Source organism: Medicago truncatula, chromosome 6 (genome assembly GCF_003473485.1).
Source record: "Medicago truncatula cultivar Jemalong A17 chromosome 6, MtrunA17r5.0-ANR, whole genome shotgun sequence".
Lineage (NCBI taxonomy): Eukaryota > Viridiplantae > Streptophyta > Magnoliopsida > Fabales > Fabaceae > Medicago > Medicago truncatula.
The window spans coordinates 6,181,292-6,202,535 of NC_053047.1; the positions used below are offsets into that span (position 1 = coordinate 6,181,292).

Sequence of the window (21,244 nt, forward strand, 5' to 3'; positions counted from 1 at the left end):
TTAAGTGGGAGAAATTACAAAACCTCTCTAAATAAAAGCATAGACAAGTTACCTTCTCTCTTGAAATAGAGAAATACTAACACCAGAGGAAACCTTACAGGAGAAACTCTATTTCCTTCCTGTATTTTTCGCTCACTCTCCATAAACTCTAATTCTTGTTGTTGTGTTACTATTTTATGGGATGATTGAAATGGTGCAAATAAACTTGATTTATAGGAGAGGTAAACAATAGTTCCTTACATATAGCAAGACACTTGTCTTTCATGCAAAACATTTGGTTAAATCTTATTAATCTTTAGTACCCTTTAAAAAGATTTTATAAAAATGTCATAAGAATTGGATAAGGGAAAAAAAAAATAGTTTGAATTATAGAAGATGCTCATCAAAGACAAGAAATCTTTCATTGTTCTTGAATGTTGGTCATATGTTGGAAGTATTAGCTTGATTGTTAAGGATTAAGAATGGATGAAATTCTTTCATTGAACTTCAATAGATAAAAATTATTTTTTAAAATAGATTTTGAAAATTCAAATACAAAAAGTTTATAGATCCAAAACCAACACGTATTCTCGTAGCCAAAATATGTGTTTTTTCACCTTGACCACACTATTGGGTATGTAGTTATCCTTTCAAATGTGTAATTAATAATTATCTCCCATAATTAGTTTTTTGTTCATGAAAGGAAAAGTGGTAAACACCCTTCTTTTTTTTTTTTTTTTTTTAAGTGTAACACCTATATTTTTTCAGCTCATTCAGTTTTATAAAATAATTCAAAAAGAATCCTCTCAAAAAAAAAAAAATCAAAAAGAAAGTTTGTTACGCATGTTGTTTTGTGTGCTTCATTATACCTTTTGTTTTATATAATTTCATTTTATATATTGCATAAAAAAAATTAAAAAATATATATGAAAACAGTAGAAGTATGGGTTGTTGCTTAAGCCTAACACTTAAATTTGGTCAATTTCAAAATTATGACAGAGCGAAATGAATTATAATTACAACTAGTAAACATAATTCAAATTTACAAAAAGAAAAAAAACAAAGTACAAATAACTATTTTATTTTAAACAAAGTACAAATTTAAACTTCACACCTAAATTTGGTTCAACTCAAGATATGATAGAGAGAGTAAAGAAATTAAAATTAAAGTACATACAATTAAAATACAAGCAAATGAAAATAAAAAAAAAATTAAAAAAATTAAAAACTGAACAGAAACAAACATTAGTCCTATTATGTCTGTCCTTTTTACTATATGAGTGAGTGTTTGACCATTTTCACCACATGGTTGTGATCATAAATTCTTCACACAATAATTGTGACTTGCACCTTTGTTCAACAAACTCTACGTCAATTATTAACAATCCTTCATGGTCCCAACTTGAATTGTTTGTCCTATAGATACTAGTCACCTTCAATAATACCATATGCAACTAGCCCCACAATATTTGTAACCCTAAAATCTACTACCAAAATAAACCTAGAACCTCTATCTCAATCTCATTTTCTTGCCACTTATATATACGAACACATTATACTACTAAGCTTTATTTTGTGAGTGTTGATTTTCTCACTCACACTTTCTTTCTCACTCTTACAAAATTAGAGCCACAAATCTCTCGTTGTTTCTAGCATCAAACTCTTTCTCTCATCCACACTCTCAAAATGTTTCTTGCATCTATCTCTATTTTTTCATTTTCGATCTTCTCCTTTGTCTTATTGAAAACTCATCGTTCAATGATGAGTTTTATATTTAATAAAAATATTAAAAAAATTAAAATCATGGTTTTTTTGCAACTCAACCGAATTCTACACATGCATCAAATAATGTGTACCACATCTGAATGTGATTTGATAAGTCTTGTGTTTTTAACTCATTAAATAATGTGACCATAAATTATTAAATGTATGTGTAAAACTTTTGTACAATGATAGTATGTATAATTTAAACTATTCTTTGGACAGATACATTCGTTGGAATAGCAATAATCATCATTGTGCTATTTTGAACGTTGACGGTAGCTGTAATGGTACACCCATCCAAACTGGTTTCGGTGGTACTCTCAGAACCCATACAGGAAGCTTCATTTCAGCTTTTTCAGGGCGCACTCATCACACCGAGGACATCCTTATTGCGGAGCTCACAGCCCTCTATCAGGGTCTGGTTTTAGCAACCAATCTGGATTACAACGAGTTGGCTTGCTACTCGGACTCTCTTCTTACGGTTAACCTCATCAAGGATGGTTTGAACCATTGTCATGTCTATGCTGTGCTCATTCAGAACATCAAAGACCTCATCAGTGCGCGAAATTTCTCTCTTCACCATTCGCTAAGAGAAGGCAATCAATGTGCAGATTTCATGGCCAAAATCGGAGCTTCTAACGAAGTTGATTTGTTAATTCACTACCACCCTCCAGACGGACTCCTCCCTTTGCTGCAGTCAGATGAATTAGGAACGCTCTTTTTGAGGCGTTAGTTTTTTTTTTTCTCTTTTTCGTTTCTTTTGTCTTTTTCCTTTTTATTAGCCTTGTAACCAAAAAAAAAAAAATTAAACTATTATTTTTAGGCTTAAATGCAATTTTACCCCCCATATTTTAAAACTCGGAATTTTACCCCCTCTATTTTGATTGAATCGGGATTTTGCCCCCCTTATTTTAAAACTCGGAATTTTACCCCCTCTATTTTACGTTTTTTAGAATTTTACCCCCTATTTTAAAATATAGAACCAAAAAAATAAAGAAATGATTAGAAAATATTAATTTGGTAAAAAAATATAAGGAAAACAAGAAAACACAAAAAAAAAAAAACTAAAAAATAGAAAAACAATGAAATTACAAAAAAAAAAATCAATTAAGAATACATGAAAAAACTAGTTTGCACCTCTAAATATTTTCTATTTTCATACTAGTTTTTTATTTTGAATTTTAGAGATCATACTAGTTTTATGCATTTTTTCTAGTATTTTTTATTCATTTTTTTTAGTTTTTTTTTTGTTTTATTTTTATTTTTTCATTAAAAAACATTCAATACAAATAATTAATTATGTGTAGAAAATAGGGGGAGGGGGTAAAATCCTAAAAAACATAAATTAGGGGGGGAGGGGGGGTAAAATTCCGAGTTTTAAAATAGAAGGGGTAAAATTCAGATTCAATCAAAATAAGGGGGATAAAATTGCATTTAAGCCTTATTTTTATAAGCATATGGTAGACGTTGATGCGATGAGTGAAGAAAAATCTGTGATATAAAATAATGACAATGCTTTTGCATCTAATAAGAGAAATAAACCCTTCAAATCAAAAAGTGAAAAACAGTAAACTTAATTTAAAAGACATAATTGTTATAACAATTATGCATAAACAAAAGATAAATCTATCACCTTAATCCATTATAGTTCTGTATGCATCTTTATAGTATAGTTTCCATAGAGAACTATAATGGCAATCAAGGTAGTTAGATTTATCTATTCTTTATGCATATATGTTATACTAATTAAGTCTATCAAATTAATTTTACTCTTTTGTCACTTTTTTGATGAATAAGACTCATTAGTGAAATTGTACCAAAAAAAAGACTCATTAGTGAAAAATATTTTATAATCGATAGTACAATAACCATGGTCATCATCTTCGTTTCAATCTTCACAATGACAGATTTAATGCTGATTTACCCATCTTAGGTGGAAAACATTTCAACATTAATTTGGATATTGTCTTGCACTAGGCTGAGAAGGATTTCATGACTACCTTGCCAATGAAGTTGATATTTAGCCTGATCATAATTTTCTTTTCAGTTGTGTTAATGTTAATTGCATTTTATTCCAATCTTGGGGTTTCTTGTCACTTGTATTGGTCTCTTTTATCAATATCATTCCTCTTGTTTGCTATTCAAAAAATAATAAATAAATTGAGCTGCTCCAGAAATTGGAAAATGACTTGTATTCTTTCGAGCAATAGGTGAAAAAGATAAGTCACTGTTTTTCTCAAAGACAATACAACTCTTTAGGATCAAAAGTAAGAGTCTTTCAATTACCTTGGTTTTCACTTCTAGATAAGTAGGTGAAAGTGGAGGTGAATTTGTGTCTTGAATCATCTACCTTGGTCTTCTTCTTCAAATTATGGAAGAATGTTATAGATTTCTACTTGCACCTCAAGATTCTATGTCAAACTCCTTTCAAAATTATATAAATTTAGATTTTAACCGTAATTTTTTAAAACAAAAAATAATAGATTAAATAAAAAGTACACATGATTCACAAGAATGACAACCCATTTGATTCACACAAACCCTAACGGGTAATAGATGTTGGAATATTTTATTATTTTTAATACATTCCATGTCATTATTTTGATGAATATCATAATAATAATTATATTATCTCCATCCTTAAATATACATTTTTTTGAGAATTTCTTTTCCTTTTTTACAAGAATTTAATAGTACCATCTACATTTTGGATAGAAAATTATATTAAACTTTTCCACAAAATCTTACTAGAGTCCATCTATACCAAATTTAACCCCACAACTTCATCTCTCTCCAACTTTATTTTACCAACTACACTGACAATGTTAGTGAACTTTGCAAACGCCCTAAAAGATTGTTGGGTTTGATTTGATGTAGATGGATGTAAGAAGGTTTAATCCAATTGTAGAAAGTAGAAAATATTGGTCAAATTGGACTAATCTTTCACGAGGGCAAACTATATTGACTATTTTAGTGAACTTTGAAAATGAGTTAAAAGATTTCAAAATTGGTATCTTTTTTTGTTTTTTTCAAAGAAAATAAAGTTTTAACTCTAATGGTAAAAAATCAAGTCTTAAATCTGAGAGGTCTTGCACTGGGATACAAATTACAAATTACATTCTAAATTAAGAAATTGTAGTTTAGAATGTCATAGGTAGGGGAACAAATTGTTTAAACTAATTTAATTGTAAACTATTTAACCTCACAAGAAAAAAAGGTAAAGGATGGTAGAGGAATGAGAGGAACTCTGAATTGGGTAGATGTTCCAATGACAGGAAAATGAACATTTTTTAATTGTGTTGTTCTAATATGTTTTTCTTTTAATAAGAAAAGAACGAAGGAATAATAGGCACTCATTTGTAGAAAATGGTCACAGTACTGGTTAGGATTTGATACAAGGAGATGAAAGATTGTTTGGCGATGATGGAAGAGCATATAAGAGAAGCTTTCAAAATCAGAATTTATGAGTTATACTTATTGGATTTGAGGGGGGTTAATTAGTGTACGGCGATTATTTAGTTGGGTTAATTAGTGTAACATAATTGAAGTTTTAAAATTTACTTGAAACACATGTGTTTGTAAAAAATTATTACTTATTTATCTATCAACAAAACATGAGGGTGATTGTGCTAATGACGAGTTACATCAATCAAAACTATTTATGTCTTTCGGTATATATAGTGGAAAATAAATAGTGGAAAACAAATAAATGTTTTGATTGGTGCCAAACGCAGCATTGGTCATTATACCTCACGTTTTACCGATGGGTAATGTAACTGTTATATTTGTAAAATGACGTTAAATGGTAAAAAGTCTCGTCACGTGGTTATTTCACGTTTAAAAACAAAATCAATGTGTCGTTTTTCCATTAGATCGTGGCGCCGCACCGATACATTTCAAAGGAGGTGTCTTACGGAAGAAGGAAGTAATTCACCTTCATATGTGCAATTTGTTGAAGAAGATATTAGTTTAGCCACATGGGTAGGGTTATCATTCTTGACAATTGCTGTTCTAACATTCAATGTGTTTTAGAAACATAAGTAAATGACCAAAAAATCCAACGATAGTTAACTACCATCGGAGGTATTTTAGTATTTTATTTGTGTTTTTAGAAAATATTAAAAATCAGAAAAGCAATTGTCATCATTCCCCTTTTGCCATGATCACAAGTATCTTACTCGTCAATCTAAAAATTACTTGACATTTCTAATTTGATATGTCATAACCTTCTTTTGGTGAATGGGCAGGATGCTTACTTAATGTAAGAGTTGAAAACAAGAAATTGGATTCAGAAGTGCCTAAAATTAACTAAGCACCAAGAAATTGCATTGCTACTACTGTTTCCCAAAAAATTATAGTTTTATGTTTTTAGCTAGAAAGCAGCTTGATGATGAAAAGTGTTCGAATGAAATAGGCAACAATTTCTGTAAGAAAAAAAATTGGATGTTGCATAGAATAATTTTATAATATTTTGAAAAAAAAAAGTACTCAAATACATTCAAATAGTCATAAATAATTATATCTTAAATCAAAATAAGTTTTGTTAAATATTAAAGAATGTGTATCATGTAATAAATGTGATTAAAAAAAAATGTACAATACAAATAGAATGTTCCTACATTTACATAACAACCCACATTTTCTTTCCTAGATGTAGCATCTCTAAACAATCATTATGGCTTATTCTTCATAATCTATTCTAAGTCTTCTTCATAAGCAAAAAATCAAGAAGTGGTTTATCTGAAACAGGTATCAACTTCACAAGAAAACCAATTGGCCAAGAAACAGCACCAAAACCAATACAAATAATCCATTCTCTCCAATTCAACCTTTCTGTACCAGCAAACTTCTTCAAAAACTCAACCATCACAACTTGAAGCACCAATGTCACACCAATAATTCCCAAAAACAACTTGCTCTTGAATATTCCTTCAAAGACATTCTTTTTCTCCAATTTCCTTGCATTAAACTCATTAAACACTTGACATAGAACAAATGTATTAAAAATCAATGTGTCATTTACCTTTGATGTCACACCAAAAATATCCTCACCTTTGAATTGAAGAGTTAACAAAATTATTATTTGGTACAAAGCTTGTGACACAAGATTCCTCCACATAATGTTAGTAATAAGAGGCTTTGTTCTACCAACTGGTTTTTCATCCATTAATTCCTTAGTAGGTTTTTCAGTTGCAAGAGCCAAAGCACCTAATGTATCCATAATCAAATTCACCCATAATAATTGAACTGCTGTTAATGGTACTTCACCGGCTGAAACCGCCGCAACGAAATTGATAACAAGGGCTGCCACATTCACTGTTAGTTGAAATTGAATGAATTTTTGAATGTTGTTGTAAACACATCTTCCCCAGTTTAACACTGTTACGATAGATGCAAAATTGTCATCTAATATAACAATATCTGAACTCTCTTTTGCAACTTCAGTACCTTGAATTCCCATTGAAAGTCCGATATCGGCTTCTTTCAATGCCGGTGCATCGTTTGTTCCATCTCCTGTTACAGCAACTACATGACCTTTTTGTTTTAAGCATTGAACCATTAGAAGTTTGTCAAATGGAGATGATCTTGCCATCACACATATTTTTTCAACCTTTTCTAATCTCTCTTCGTGCGTAAAGTTGCGAAATTGTTCGCCTTCAACCACCGTTTCATCTATGTCCTGATTAGGTTGAAGAATTCCACATTCAAATGCTATAGCTTTCGCAGTGAAAACATTGTCACCTATTATAATCAGAGATAAAGTTCGGCATCATTTTCATGTAGACTTGTATGTATAAATAGACGATTTTATATTCGATATTCAAAGATCAAGTTACTCATAAATGAGATATTATAGTAATACCTGTAATCATTTTGACATTCACACCGGCATGTTGGCAAGCTTCCACCGCTGTCTTCACCCCTGGGCGACATGGATCCTTAATGCCGACAAGTCCTAACAATGTTAAATCATTCTCTTTTACCACCATCTTGGTGTTGTCTCCTTCATGTCCTAGCTTTTCGTCTGAGACTTCTGTACACGCTAAAGCGATGCAACGAAGACTACTAGCTGCCATACCTTGAATAATGCTTTCGAATTTCAGCATAGATTCATTGTCAAGATCTTTCAAAATTCCATAACCATCATAGTATCTTGAACACATTCTTAGTACCATCTCGGCTGCTCCTTTCCAATGTGCAAAAGCTTTGTTGTCAACATTCCTTCTCAACAAAACTCCACTTCTTTTCTTCTTTGAGTTGAAAGTCTCAACTTGAATAATAGAACAACTTTTTGTCAAGTGCTCCATATCCATTTTCAACTCCAAAACAGCCCAAGATAGTATTGCTTTTTCTGTTGGACTTCCTGAAAACTCAAATTCAGAATCCGAACCTGTTTTCGATTTGTGAGCATCACCAGTTGTATTGAGAGCAACTCCTTCTTTGATCAATTGAAGAACAGATGGATCAACATTGGAATATGCACCTTCTTCCAATGGTTCAAAACCGAGCCAAAACTTTGTCACCTTCATCTGATTCAAAGTAAGTGTACCTATTACAAATCACAGAATCAAAAGTAAGATTCTTGTTACAAAATAAATAATCACTTTTGAAAACAGCTTTTAAAGAATCAAGTTTTTTTCAATAGTACCTGTTTTGTCGGTGCAAATAGTAGTAGCAGATCCCATAGTCTCACATGCAGAGAGTTTTCTCACCATTGCTTCATCAGCCATCATTTTCTTCATTGAATATGCAAGTGTCAATGTCACAGCTAATGGCAAACCCTCAGGAATTGCAACAACAACAATAGTAACAGCATCAGCAATAATTCCAATAATTGCATTCATCACATCATCAAAACTCGTCTTTCTACCATTGAATTCTCTAACTCCGGCATCAGTCTTTGTATTCCCGGTGAAATATCGAACCAAGAGAACAACCAGGACTAAAAACGCGACAACCAAACCAACTTTTCCGATCGATGATGTTAGCTTATTCAACCTTGTTTGCAAAGGTGTTTCCTCATCGATGTCATTGCTTATCGAACTCATCATTTGTCCCCATGTTGTGTTCATACCGACCGATGTAACAAGCATTTTTGCATATCCATCGACAACTTTTGTCCCGGAAAGCAAAAAAGGATGAAAATTTTGATTTATCTCTACATGATCACTCTCACCGGTCATGCTCGATTCATCAACTCTCAACGAATGTCCATCTACGAACAATCCATCAGCCGGTACTTGATCACCAATCTTCAAACAAACAACATCACCAACAACAATATCAAATATAGATACCTTTAGCCGACGACCACTTCGAACCAAATCAATTTGAATGTCATTGCTAACTTGAGACAATTTATCAAATTGTTTGTTTTGTTTGAAGTTGCTTATTGATGACATCGAAATAACGATGAAAACAGCTAGGAAAATGCTACCACCATCATACCAACCTTCTTTGATTCCATGTTGCTTGATACCAAAGCCAAGTGAAAGTGTAGCACAAACCAAAAGGATTAGAATTGTAACATCCTTAAAAGCTTCAATAACAAAATGAATGAAACTCTTAGAAGGTGGTTTTTTGTAAGTGTTGGAACCAAACACTTGTTTCCTAATTGCAATATCTTCAAAATCATTAGTATCATCACTTTTGATACCAAACTCAATGTTGGTTTTAAGTGATGAAGCAACACCTTCAACTCCACCATGATTTTGAAGTGTATCAATGTTTTTCTCTTTGACAATATCTATGAGAGTTTCTTGATCAATGGTAAAAGAGTGTGGTAAATTTAAATCAACCACGGTGAAAGATGGAGTAGGTGTGATTTTTGGTTTCTTGGTAAAATGTGACATGAAAGCCCTAGAGCAATATATTTTCATGAAAGCATTGTGCCATCTTTTGCTGTGTGTGCTATTGGTGTTTTTTGGTGCATTAAGAAGTGTCTCAATGTCGTTCATGTTTGTGAAAAATGTGATTGACATGGTTTCAAGAACACAAGTATAAGAACAATAATTTTTGAAATGGTAATAATAATTATAATAAAAAAATAAAATGTATACGAAGAAAATTATGAAGGAGGATGAATTGAAAGATTTTGAGACTATAGTTGACACAATAGGACCAATGCAATTTGTATGTTAAATTGATGTAAATATTGAATGATAATAACTTTGTATCATTTTCTATTATATATATAGTTAATTTACGCGGTTACTTATATGCATGATATATTCCTTAACATGCAAGTACGTATAATTCAATTTGTTGATGAAATGGAGTTAGCAATTCATACTGCTTTTGGGGAAAAAAATTAATTTGGCGTGTCGACAATAAGATTCTAAAATTAATTATTTTTTTCTTTGTTAAGGAATGAAGGAAGTTACTAGGAAGTGGTGGGATTACTTTAATTAATTAATTTGGTATGTTCGACATCGCAGTCGACAAGATTTTGAAAAGATGAAGTTATGCTATACCCCATGTATTGACCACGTATGTGTTCTTTCTTTCATTCTTCCTCATTGTTTGACAATTGACAGGAAGTATACAGTGCATATTACGGTTAAGTTCACCTGTAATTTTATTTTATAACTCGTCATATTTAACACAAATAGAGATTAATCATTATATAATGAAGGTGTAAAGTTATTTTACACGTACATTCAATGTACTTCAACTCTAACTAATTAATATTATTCCCTCCGTTCCTTAATAAGTGACACAGTTGACCCAATTACGCATACCAATGCGTAATTTTGAGTTTAAATATCTTAAATAATATATTGGAAAAAATTATGAAAATTTGATATTTTGAAAATACTCATCGAGATGAATCTAACGACATCTTATATGATATTATTTATCTTTATATATTAGTAAAAAAATATGCTCAAAGTAAGTTAGGTCAAAATTGCACATTTTCAAACATGTCACTTATTAAGGGACGGATGGAGTACAATCTTTCTTTAAAAAAAAATTATATCATAATTTATATATTTTTATATTCATTAATTGATAAACGTGTTGTTTAATATAGCTACATTAAAGATGGTGTATACTAATTAAATTCATTAAATTTTCCCAAGTGTATGACATATCAAAATTCAAAAGAAACATAAATATGATATGCTTTTAGTCAAAAAAAACACATTGTACACGAGTTCCGGTCTCCTCCTTCAATACTTTTTACAAAGAGCAAAAAAAAAAAAATCATCAAGATCAAAGAAATATTTTAAAATTAATTATTTTTATATTTTATACTCCTACTAATAAATATTTATTCCATGATTACCCTTATATTAGTGCACATAATATTAATTAGACAAAACAATTAACACTGTTTGACTCACGGTGGTCGCTACCGCGACGGTGGGTTTTCTTGTGGGTTCGTTTTTCGTCGATTTGTTTTGCTCTTCTCCTTCCTGTGACTGTTCCTCTTTATTTAATCCTCATTTCGTTGCTTTTCCTTTCGGTGCTGCCGGTTGCAAAAAACAAGGAGTTTATTATGGGTGTCGATCTCATATATGGGTTTCCTTTTTCTAATCTGAGTCGTCAGCTTCATCTTCTGGCTTGGTTAAGCTGATTCGGTTTCACGGGAGGTTTTGTGCAAGCTTCGTCGTTACCCTCAATACACCGTTGTTCTGTTATCAGCTGGTTTTTGTGTTTTTTTTTTCTCATTTTATGGGTTTGCTGGTTGTTTTGTGTGGTTTGCCGGATTCTCTGTTGTCGGGTGGTATGTTCGTTGGAGTCTTCGGTGGTTTTGTGTACTTGATCAAAGATTGGCGATTCTAGATTTTGGCCTTCTTGGTGGTTGGTTTGGAAGTTCGCAGCTTGTTTGTGATTAAAAAACCCGAAAGGGTCTCTTTCTATTAACATGTAAGGGCCTGGTTACTAATGTATTGGACTCATCCCTCGATCTAAATTCTTAGGCATCTGTTTGAAACTTTTTGTGTTTGGAGACTTGACTTCTTCGACTCATTGATGTGTCCAGATTTGTTGAGATTTGCTGGTTTCAAGGCGTGATGTCAACCTACACTATGGTACTTCATGCTCAAAGGAGCTTTATGCTTGCTGGGTTCAGGGAGTTGTTGGTACTTGAATTTTGATTCCGTGTTGGCGGTCGATCCATTCGCTATAATTAAACCTTAATTATCCTTTGCAGTTATTTACTTTTTATTATTTTTTTTGTAACTTGGTTTCGCGACCGTACTCAGGTTCGCTAGGTTGCGTTCGTGATTAGCGAATTTTTGCTAGGATGAATTAGGATTGGTCCACTAAGTTTATTTTATCACGATGTATCCCTTTTTGAGTTGTATCTAGGTCAGGTCTTATGTTCCTCCGATCTTTATATTACTTCTATTTTATTTTATATATTTTTCCTTTTGCCTAAAAAAAATAAAATTTGATCAACCAAATTCTTTTATTTTTGGCGTTGTTGAAATGTTTGACTTTTAACGTATCAAGGGGACGCGGCGAAATGTGAATAAAACCTACTGATTGAGATATGAATGGATAATGTTGTTGAATGCATAGGTAATCATAAAATCTCACTCTTTTATTTTTGGACAGATAATGTTAACATGATAGGTCAACATATGTTGACTATAAGAAGAAGAAAAATTGTCCTTAGAAAAAAAAAAATTGTGAAATTTGCAACTTGTATATAGTTCAGAATGTTTTTAAGGATAACGTTTTCATATAGGATATTGATTACAAGCAACCAAGAAACGCGTTTGTTAACGAAATTTTATTATTGGCAAACTTGAGCTAAAATTACATGTGTGATCCATTATTAATTTAGGGTTAACTAAGTAAATGATCTCCCTAAATATATCAACATTTGATTTTAGTCTCCTTAAATATTTCTTAGGTTTTTGGTCTTTTCAAAAAATTTTATCCATGAAATTAATCACTACTTTTTAATCAACTCATGTCTAACTTTCATATTTGTTAATGAAATTCTCCATAAATAGGTGGAAAATTATGACAATATTTTGCAAAGGAAATTAGAAATTTTTATCACCAAAAACATAAAAATTCATACTTAGGAAAAATACTTAGTTGGATACAAGTTACAACCCCAAGTAAAAAATAGTAGTTGTATTGTCTTTTTATCATATATCAAACTAGATTCCACATTTTGTTTCCAAGAGACCACATTCTATTGTTTTCTATATATATATATATATGACCACATTAAACTTAGACATATTGTTATTAAAATAACGTGCAAAGTTTTCTTTATTGAGGAAGTGCAAAGTTGAAACCAAAAATTAAATAATATATGTGTAAAGTAACGCATTTTTCACTTATTATACAAATTCGAATTTTATTGTCTAGGATAAGACTAGTATTCTTTGAAAAAAAGTAATGAAACAAAAGAACGTATACAATTGTTTGAGACAATGTCCTTTAATTTTGACAATGAAAGAATTGATAGCTAGCACAAATATCAACCGATGAAGAAACTTCCATGTAATGAAAAAGAAACATTGCCCATGATTGGATATATGCTTCATTACAACACGAAAGAATCAACCATCAACAATTGTTTGACAAATTGAGACCATATAGCCAAAATTTTAAGAAAGGAATAAATAGAAATTTCTTCCACAATTCCACATGTGGGTCCATCCACACGCATTTTCATAAATCATGGCACTTTCATTCACTATAAATACCATCTACTTCTTTTATACTAAGCCTTCATGATCCAATAAAAACCCAAACCCTAGACTTGAAACAAGGTGAGAGATTAATAATAATAGAGAAAATTTATTAATTTTTTTTGTGTATAAGTGATTCCAATATGGATGTAGCAGCTGGTGGTGGTTTCAAAAATGTTACATCTCCCACTCCTTACCTCTTTGGTGGCCTAGCTCTCATGCTTGCAATTATAGCATTTGCATTAATTATCTTAGCATGCACTTGTCAAGAAAATTCTTTATCTACAAACGCTGGTGGATATGAAGAGAAAGATACCAAGAATGTGGAAATGGTGGTGGATTTAGAGCCTAAGATTGTTGTAATAATGGCTGGAGATACTAATCCTACATACTTGGCTAAACCTCTATCATCAACATGCCATACTGAAGAAATGGTTTAGAAGTATGCATGGTTTTTTCATAGTTTTAAGTTATGGAATATCTCTCAAAAAAAAAGTTATGGAATATGGTTGTGGGTTACCTTGATGCAAATGTTTATATTACAAGAATGTTCATTTGACGCAGGCGAAATTAAGGGTGTGATGTCATTGCAGAAAGCTAAAAACGCTCAATTATGCAGCCACGATTGCAGTTGCGGACCATAATTTAAAACCATGAAAGGATTTCTTGAATGAAATCATCAGCGAAATGGAGAGAAGATAAATAACAAAGATACTAATTAATGTTTTATGTCCATTGACATTTATTTGTACTATTCCTTGTGTTGATTTTGTGAAGTCTTAGAGTAGTAATGATATATATAAGGTGTGATGGTTTTAGATTTTGTAGGGATGATTTTGAAAGAATTGAATTCCGTTTGTATGTAATTTATTTGTATTTCAAAATTTGAAAATTATATTATCAGAATAAATTTTAAAAAGAGTTCTTTCTGACGATAAAATAGTTTTTTTTTATGTACAATATATATATATATATATATATATATATATATATATATATATATATATATTGTAAAACTAATAATATACTACTCATTTTTTTTTATGGTAGTAAAAGTGGCGTCTCTAATTTTAGCGCAGTTAATAATGATTGTGGACATCTGTTAGGTTCATTCGGAGACAAGCCAACGAAATCACTCATATCTTTGCTAGAGTGGCTCTACGTTATGCTAGTTTCCATATTCATATTAGGATTCCATCTTGTATTTCTACTATTATCATGAATGAAATGCAATAAGTTTCTTGTAAAAAAAAAAAAATACTACTCATTTTTTTAAGAAGATAAAGATTTAGGATTTATATTGCAAAGGGAGTACAATATGTTTCAATAAATAGGTGTATGCTTGTCAAAAAGGCAAAATATTCTAAGCTTGAATGAACCTTGATATGATCCAATAATCACTTTGTTTGACAAGGGATGCTTGTTCACGATAACTTGAACAGCTCACAGAAGAGATTGTCAAAAATCAAATTATATACCTACACAAATACAATAAAAGAGAAGTCACATAATGCAAACATGTTTTTAAAAAAAAGTTTTTACACAAAATTATTTTGATTGCTAGCTTTTGTTGAAAATCATTTTTAAAATGAGAAATATATTTTTTTTTATTTTAAACAAACAATATATCACACATTAATAATTTTTAAATAAAGGTTAAAATTGAAATAAAAAATATATAATCATTCCGTTCCGTCCACTATTCAAACAACTGAGTGGAAAATTAGTTCCGCTCCATTATGAAGTATACAAACAATGGAATGAAATCTTTGTTCTATTCCACACCATTCCATTATGCTCCGTTGATTTTAAGTTATCCAAATAGAGCCTAAATTGTTTATATCAAAATGATTTTAAGAAAAAGCTTACACACAAGCATCATTAAAACATCAAAAGTGCTTTTTTTTAAGAAGCTTAAACAAACGAGTCCATAATAGCTCTCGTACAAACTATATTCACTACATTTGAGATAGGAAAATTCTTGCAAGGATATATTGAAACACATTATTGTTGGGGAGAGAATATAGGGAGCAATAGTCAAATGACCTAAAATCATACGAGAAGGAGACACCACATTTCCAACCAAAATTTTAAAAAATTAGTATGTAATTAATATAAAGCACTCACATTTAAATCCGACAATTTCATGTAAATAAAAATTAATTGTTTGCTTATGTAGACAAGCAACAGAGTTTAGATGCGGCTTACATGTTATATTCCCTTTGTCTGTCTTTTTATTAATTTTCAGTACATATTATAGAATATCTTATCCATATATATTATATATCATAGAATATATTTACTTTGATTATATTTGAAGTTACACAGTTTTTTGTGGTGATAGGAGTTTGAACCCCATACCTTAAACATTTAATGCATTGTCTTATCAATTGAGTTAAGCTCACGAGGATTAAAGTTACACGGTTAGCACAACTAAATATACATGGAGGTGTAATACAATTGGACAGGCTTTATCAAAAAAAGAAAAACCAATAATAATAATAATAATAATAATGATAATAATAATAATAATAAGAGGGGAATTTTCAGTTGGATTCCGAATCAAATTTATTACTAGAAAATTGCCATTTTCAGATGAAATTTCGGACAAAATCAATTTCATCTCAAATGTTCTTTTAATTATGGACAGAATTCAGACGAATTTATTCTTTTACAAGTGTTTCTTTTTGTTTTTCATTTTGATATTCCAATAAGAAAGATTGAAACATTTTAGGTTCATAGATAAAATTGTACCATATTTACATATTAAGAGAGATGATGATCATGAAATTGTCAAAATAAAAAGAGAGATGATCATGAACGGTATATTCTTAGGATTGCAAACCTTTATTATTGTCTAGATTTTTGGATATAGATTTTCACCATTTGTTTAACTCTTTGTTGGGATAATATTTAAATAGCTAAGGAGTTGAAGGCAGAGACTTTTCACTATGCATAACATAATGGTTCAACTCATCACGATTCACCTAAAAATAAAGCTCAATCCAACAAAGAAAAATTTATTTCCATGTCCTGCAATAACAACCAATTCTATGAACTTATAACAAAAAGTTGAGTAGTAGATTATAACAACTTGTTCTGCTTTTTGTCCTTGTTTGCTTGTTGGAGGTAGAAAACAAATGCATATGACAGAATTGCGAGAATGGTAGTTGGCTCCAGCACTCTTTGTGAAAGAAAAGACCGAATAAAAAAAAGGTAGGAATCAATGGTGTTGGTGGAAATAACCATAAGCAATGGTTCTTGTAGAAATTGAATCGAGTGAATAAATTGACCTAAACATGATAATATGATTTTGTAGAAATTGATCTAAACATTGACAATATTGGTCAAATAACAAAATTTTAAGGGTAGAAATCGATCTAAATAAATAAATATGACTTTCAATTAATGTAATTCAAGCAAACAAACTGGATTTAACGAGTCAAACCAAACGGTTCATAAATTTTAAACGATTTGAACTCGAGCTGAAAAATAGTTTGTGTCGAAAGCGGGTCGAAATTTAAGCTGAACCAGTTCTTATTAAGTCAAATCGAACTCGAAAAGGTTTGACTCGACTCATTTCCAACCCTAATTTAAAACACTTTCAAATGCATGATACTTTTATTACTTATGTTTAGTTTCTGTAAATTTCTTTACAAAATTTTAAAAACAAACTCAAAAAAATCAAAAGACTCCAAACTCTATAATGTCCCGACTTTGAATTTCTACTCCCAACCCAATAGCAGGGTCGTCCCAAGGGCTAAATAACAAAGTTTTAAGAACTTAAAGCACCCATTATGTCCCGTCTATATTACTCTAACAAAGATGTATCTACGAAGTATCTCAATCATATTTGATAAAATTTATTTTAAAACAATAAAAGAATTGGATTAGGTATGTCAAAAAAATATGTGCCCGCCGGTATTGGGGATAACATCCATCATATAACGGGGCAAGTAGTTTAACGGGTATCCATGAGTATAATAAATCTGTTTCTTTACGGATGCGAATATAGATTTGTTTGTACTTGTGTTCGTGGGTATCCGTATCTGTTGATAAATTAGATACATTACTAATATTTATATATGTGTTTTCTAAAATAACCATAGTTTCTAATTATTTGAAAATCCCTATAAGTCTTTTTATATATATTTTATACATAAGATTTGACTTTTTATACTTTTTTTACGCTTAAAATACATAAGTCTTTTAATACTTTTTTTTAGACGTTGATTAGTTGTAAATTTGTTTGGATTTTAAGAATTTATATAGATTATGTAAGGACTATGAATTTTGTACGGATTATGAAATTTGTATGGTTTACAAAATTTGAATGGATTATGTAAGACTTATGAAATTAAAAAGAATGTTTAAAAATTAAAGTTTTTAGATAATTAAAAATATATTTTTACAAAAATTCATGGGTATCTGCGAATATATGTGGGTACCTAAATAACCGTGGATAACCCGTATAGTGATACCTGCATGGGTATGGGCACGTGTACCATATTTATCCAACAAAGTGGAGATGGATATCTACTATTTATACCTATAAATATCCATTGACATCACTAAATTAGATAATAATATGGTTTAAATAGTGGTTATATGTGGTGACCATCTCAGACCTTAGAAGTTGAAAACAATTTAGGAGTTCCAAAATGAAACTACTTAGAACAGTTCAAAAAATAAACTATAAACCCTTTAAAGGTTTGAGAAGTGAGACCCTTTAAAGGTTTGAGAAGTGAGCTATGTAGGACTTTCAAAGTGGACATTACCCTTGTTCGAGTCTGAGGAATTGGGAGTAGAGACAGAAATCCAAGTGCACCATCATTGGGAATACATTGTTTTTTATTTGTCAAGTAATTTAGTGGTTAAAGCTCACACATTTTAAACGTGGAGAAGTGAGATGTATGGAGTTCGAACCCGGACCCCTACATATATTATGCATTGTCCTTACCGACTGAGTTAAGCTTACTAGAACTAGGCGAAGTGAGATGCATGGAGTTCGAACCCCGACCCCTACATATATTATGTATTGTCCTTACCGACTGAGTTAAGCTTACTAGAACTGGGCGAAGTGAGATGCATGGAGTTCGAACCCCGACCCCTACATATATTATGCATTGTCCTTACCAACTGAGTTAAGCTTACTAGAACTGGAAATACATTGATTTATCAAAGTGGTTTCGGATGTATAGTTTGATTTTGCGATTGTATTTATTTTCTTTTTATAATTTGTAATAAATAAACAAAAGATTTAATTGTAGTTTTGGTCCCCTTATTTTCATCATTTTACGAAATTGGTCCCCCTATTTTAAAATTCAACAATTTTGGTCCCTCTATCAAATATTTTGTCTAAAATATTGTGATATGTTATATTTTAAATGAAGTTTTCAAGGGAATTTCGTTATAATTTCATTAATGTTGATCTTTTTTAATGATCAGATCATATTCCACGACATTTAAAATTTATCACATCACATTTCTATAGTTTAAGGGGGGTGTATTGGATTAGGATTTTAAAGGACAATTTTTGTTTAAAAAAGTCTTGAGGATTTTAAAAGACTTTCCAAGATTTTGATGACTTTGATGATTTTAAAAGACTATTAAGGATTTCAATGGATTTAATTCATAAGATTTTAAAGGATTTGAAATGATTTTATGGATTTCAAGAGATTTCAACAGATTTTATGAATTTTAAGAAATAATTGAAAAAAATATCATAACACACTCTCTTTCACAAAATCTCAATAAAGACTCTTTTATTTATTTTATTTTATTTTTTACGGGAGAGCTAGAGCTACAAAATCTCAATAAAGACTCTTTTATTTATTTTATTTTTTACGGGAGAGCTAGAGAGAGAGTGAAGGAATCAAAGAGAGAGAGAGAGAGAGAGAGAGAGAGAGAGAGAGAGTGGTTTTTTTACGGGAGAGCTAGAGAGAGGTTTTTTATGGGAGAGCTAGAGCTATAGAGAGAGAGAGAGAGAGAGAGAGAGAGAGAGACAGAGAGAGAGAGAGAGAAGGGAGGAGAGAGAGGAAGAGATAGTAAAATCTTAAAAGAAAAAAACAATCCTAAGAAATCTCATGTTTTCATGAAAGACTTTTTCATGCTAAAATTTCACTAGAAAATCCCACAAAATCCATCAAAATCTGATTTATTAAACAATCCTTCGAAATTTGAATGATTTTGAATACCACTAGACTTTTTTTAAGTGATTAAGAGTCTTGATTGAATACCACAAGACTTTTTTTAAATGACAAAGAATCTTGATTGAATAACACAAGACTTTTTTTAAATTGGAAAGAGTCTTGATTGAATACCACACGACTTTTTCATGATAAAAAAGTTTTTTAAAATCCCTTAGAATCATGATCCAATACACCCCCCTAAAAATAGGGTTAAATATGTTTTTAGTCCCTATAAAATCACAATTTTCAAGTTTAGTCCATATAAAATTTTAATGGTAAATTTAGTCCTCCATAATTTAGTAGTTTGTAAGAATAGTCTCTATTTTGAAAACTTTTTAGAAAAAATGGACACTTTTATTCCTCCAAAATAGTCCCTATAAAATGTAAATAAGGACCAAAAGTGAATAAACTTTTCGTAGGGACTAAACTTGAAGGCTTGTAATTTTGTAGGGATTGAAAACATAATTAACCCTTAAAAATATGATGGAGGGAGCAAAACTGACGAATTTTAAAATAGGGGGACCAATTCTACAAAATGGTGAAAATAGATGGACCAAAACTGCAATTAAACTAAACAAAAAGAACGTAGATGTTTAATTATGGGAAGATCCATCGAAAAAATAATTTTGGAGGGATATATTGTATAAAAGGTGCATAATACTATTGGTAGATTTGATTAATCTAAAGATAAATAATTTGGATCCATTATGGATCTATATTTTTCACGAGTCCATTCTATACGCAACCCGTTATATACGGTTAGATGGGTTGCGTATAAAATGAGTCTAAAAAAAAAAAAATCCATACTAGACCATAAATTATTGCATTTGAATTGATCTAACCCTCACAATAATACTTTGCACCATATATACACTCTCTCCCCCACTTATATTTTTTTCTTTTCCTCAATGTTTATTAACTTATCTCTCTCCTAACCAAAAAAAAATTGATTGTTCTCTTATTTGAATCAAGCAATTATTATGGCCATAGGTCTAACAATTTTCTTCTCAAATTCTTTTGTAATCCTTTGTTCCTCTTCCCTATTTTCACCTCCTTCTATTTTTGTTTATTCTCTTCCTTGTTTGGAGAAACAATGGCAGTTGAAATGTCCATAGTGTTGTCACCACATCTCTTCAAAATAATTAACATTTGGGTATTGAAAAAGTCAACGGCACCAGTGACCAGGACGATGAAGGCCAACAAAGCACTACCATTAATAAGTTACTAGAGGAACCGAATGTTTACAATGATATACATAATTATCGAAATCAGATATAGTATCCAAAAGCTAGTTAATCTAAATGTTTGTGTTCAACAACACTATACTTAACAAAATCTTTGGAATTGAAATAATTTATAATAGTTGTCCAAAAGATTGTGTTTAGATGATTAGGGGTATTGTGGATCATCATAGGGGTTCAGAGGATCACCCCTAAAGGATCGTTAGAGAAGATGTGTTGGTTCATTAGTCTATTATTCATTTGTTATGATGTATATAATATAGATTAGTAGGTAGTTAGTGGATAAGATGGAGTTAGTTACAAACTAACTTGATCATAGATTTACTTGTTAATCAAGTAACCATAGTTACTTAGTTGCATTTCATCAGAAAAGTTTGTGATGTTTTGCATTTGTGTTAATAAAAGA

The 21,244-nt window shown here is 30.8% G+C and overlaps 2 protein-coding genes and 1 long non-coding RNA gene across 3 annotated transcripts; 2 read left to right on the forward strand and 1 right to left on the reverse strand.

Moving 5' to 3' along the window:
- Positions 1–6,307: 6,307 nt before the first annotated feature.
- LOC25495503 (putative calcium-transporting ATPase 13, plasma membrane-type) lies at positions 6,308–9,910 on the reverse strand. Its single transcript, XM_013595727.3, has 3 exons — positions 8,393–9,910; positions 7,607–8,293; positions 6,308–7,485 (listed from the first exon to the last, which is right to left on the reverse strand). Exons 1-3 carry the CDS (start codon positions 9,723–9,725, stop codon positions 6,443–6,445), a joined length of 3,063 nt encoding a protein of 1,020 aa, XP_013451181.1. The 5' UTR covers positions 9,726–9,910; the 3' UTR covers positions 6,308–6,442.
- A 928-nt stretch (positions 9,911–10,838) lies between these two features.
- Positions 10,839–12,105, forward strand: LOC112422568 (uncharacterized). Its single transcript, XR_003012992.2, has 2 exons — positions 10,839–11,616; positions 11,732–12,105. It is a non-coding gene; the product is annotated as an uncharacterized lncRNA (long non-coding RNA).
- Positions 12,106–13,438: 1,333 nt separating this feature from the next.
- LOC25495504 (protein GLUTAMINE DUMPER 5) lies at positions 13,439–14,280 on the forward strand. The gene has a single exon (XM_013595728.3). The coding sequence runs from the start codon at positions 13,550–13,552 to the stop codon at positions 13,844–13,846; it is 297 nt and encodes a 98-aa protein (XP_013451182.1). The 5' UTR covers positions 13,439–13,549; the 3' UTR covers positions 13,847–14,280.
- Positions 14,281–21,244: the final 6,964 nt, after the last annotated feature.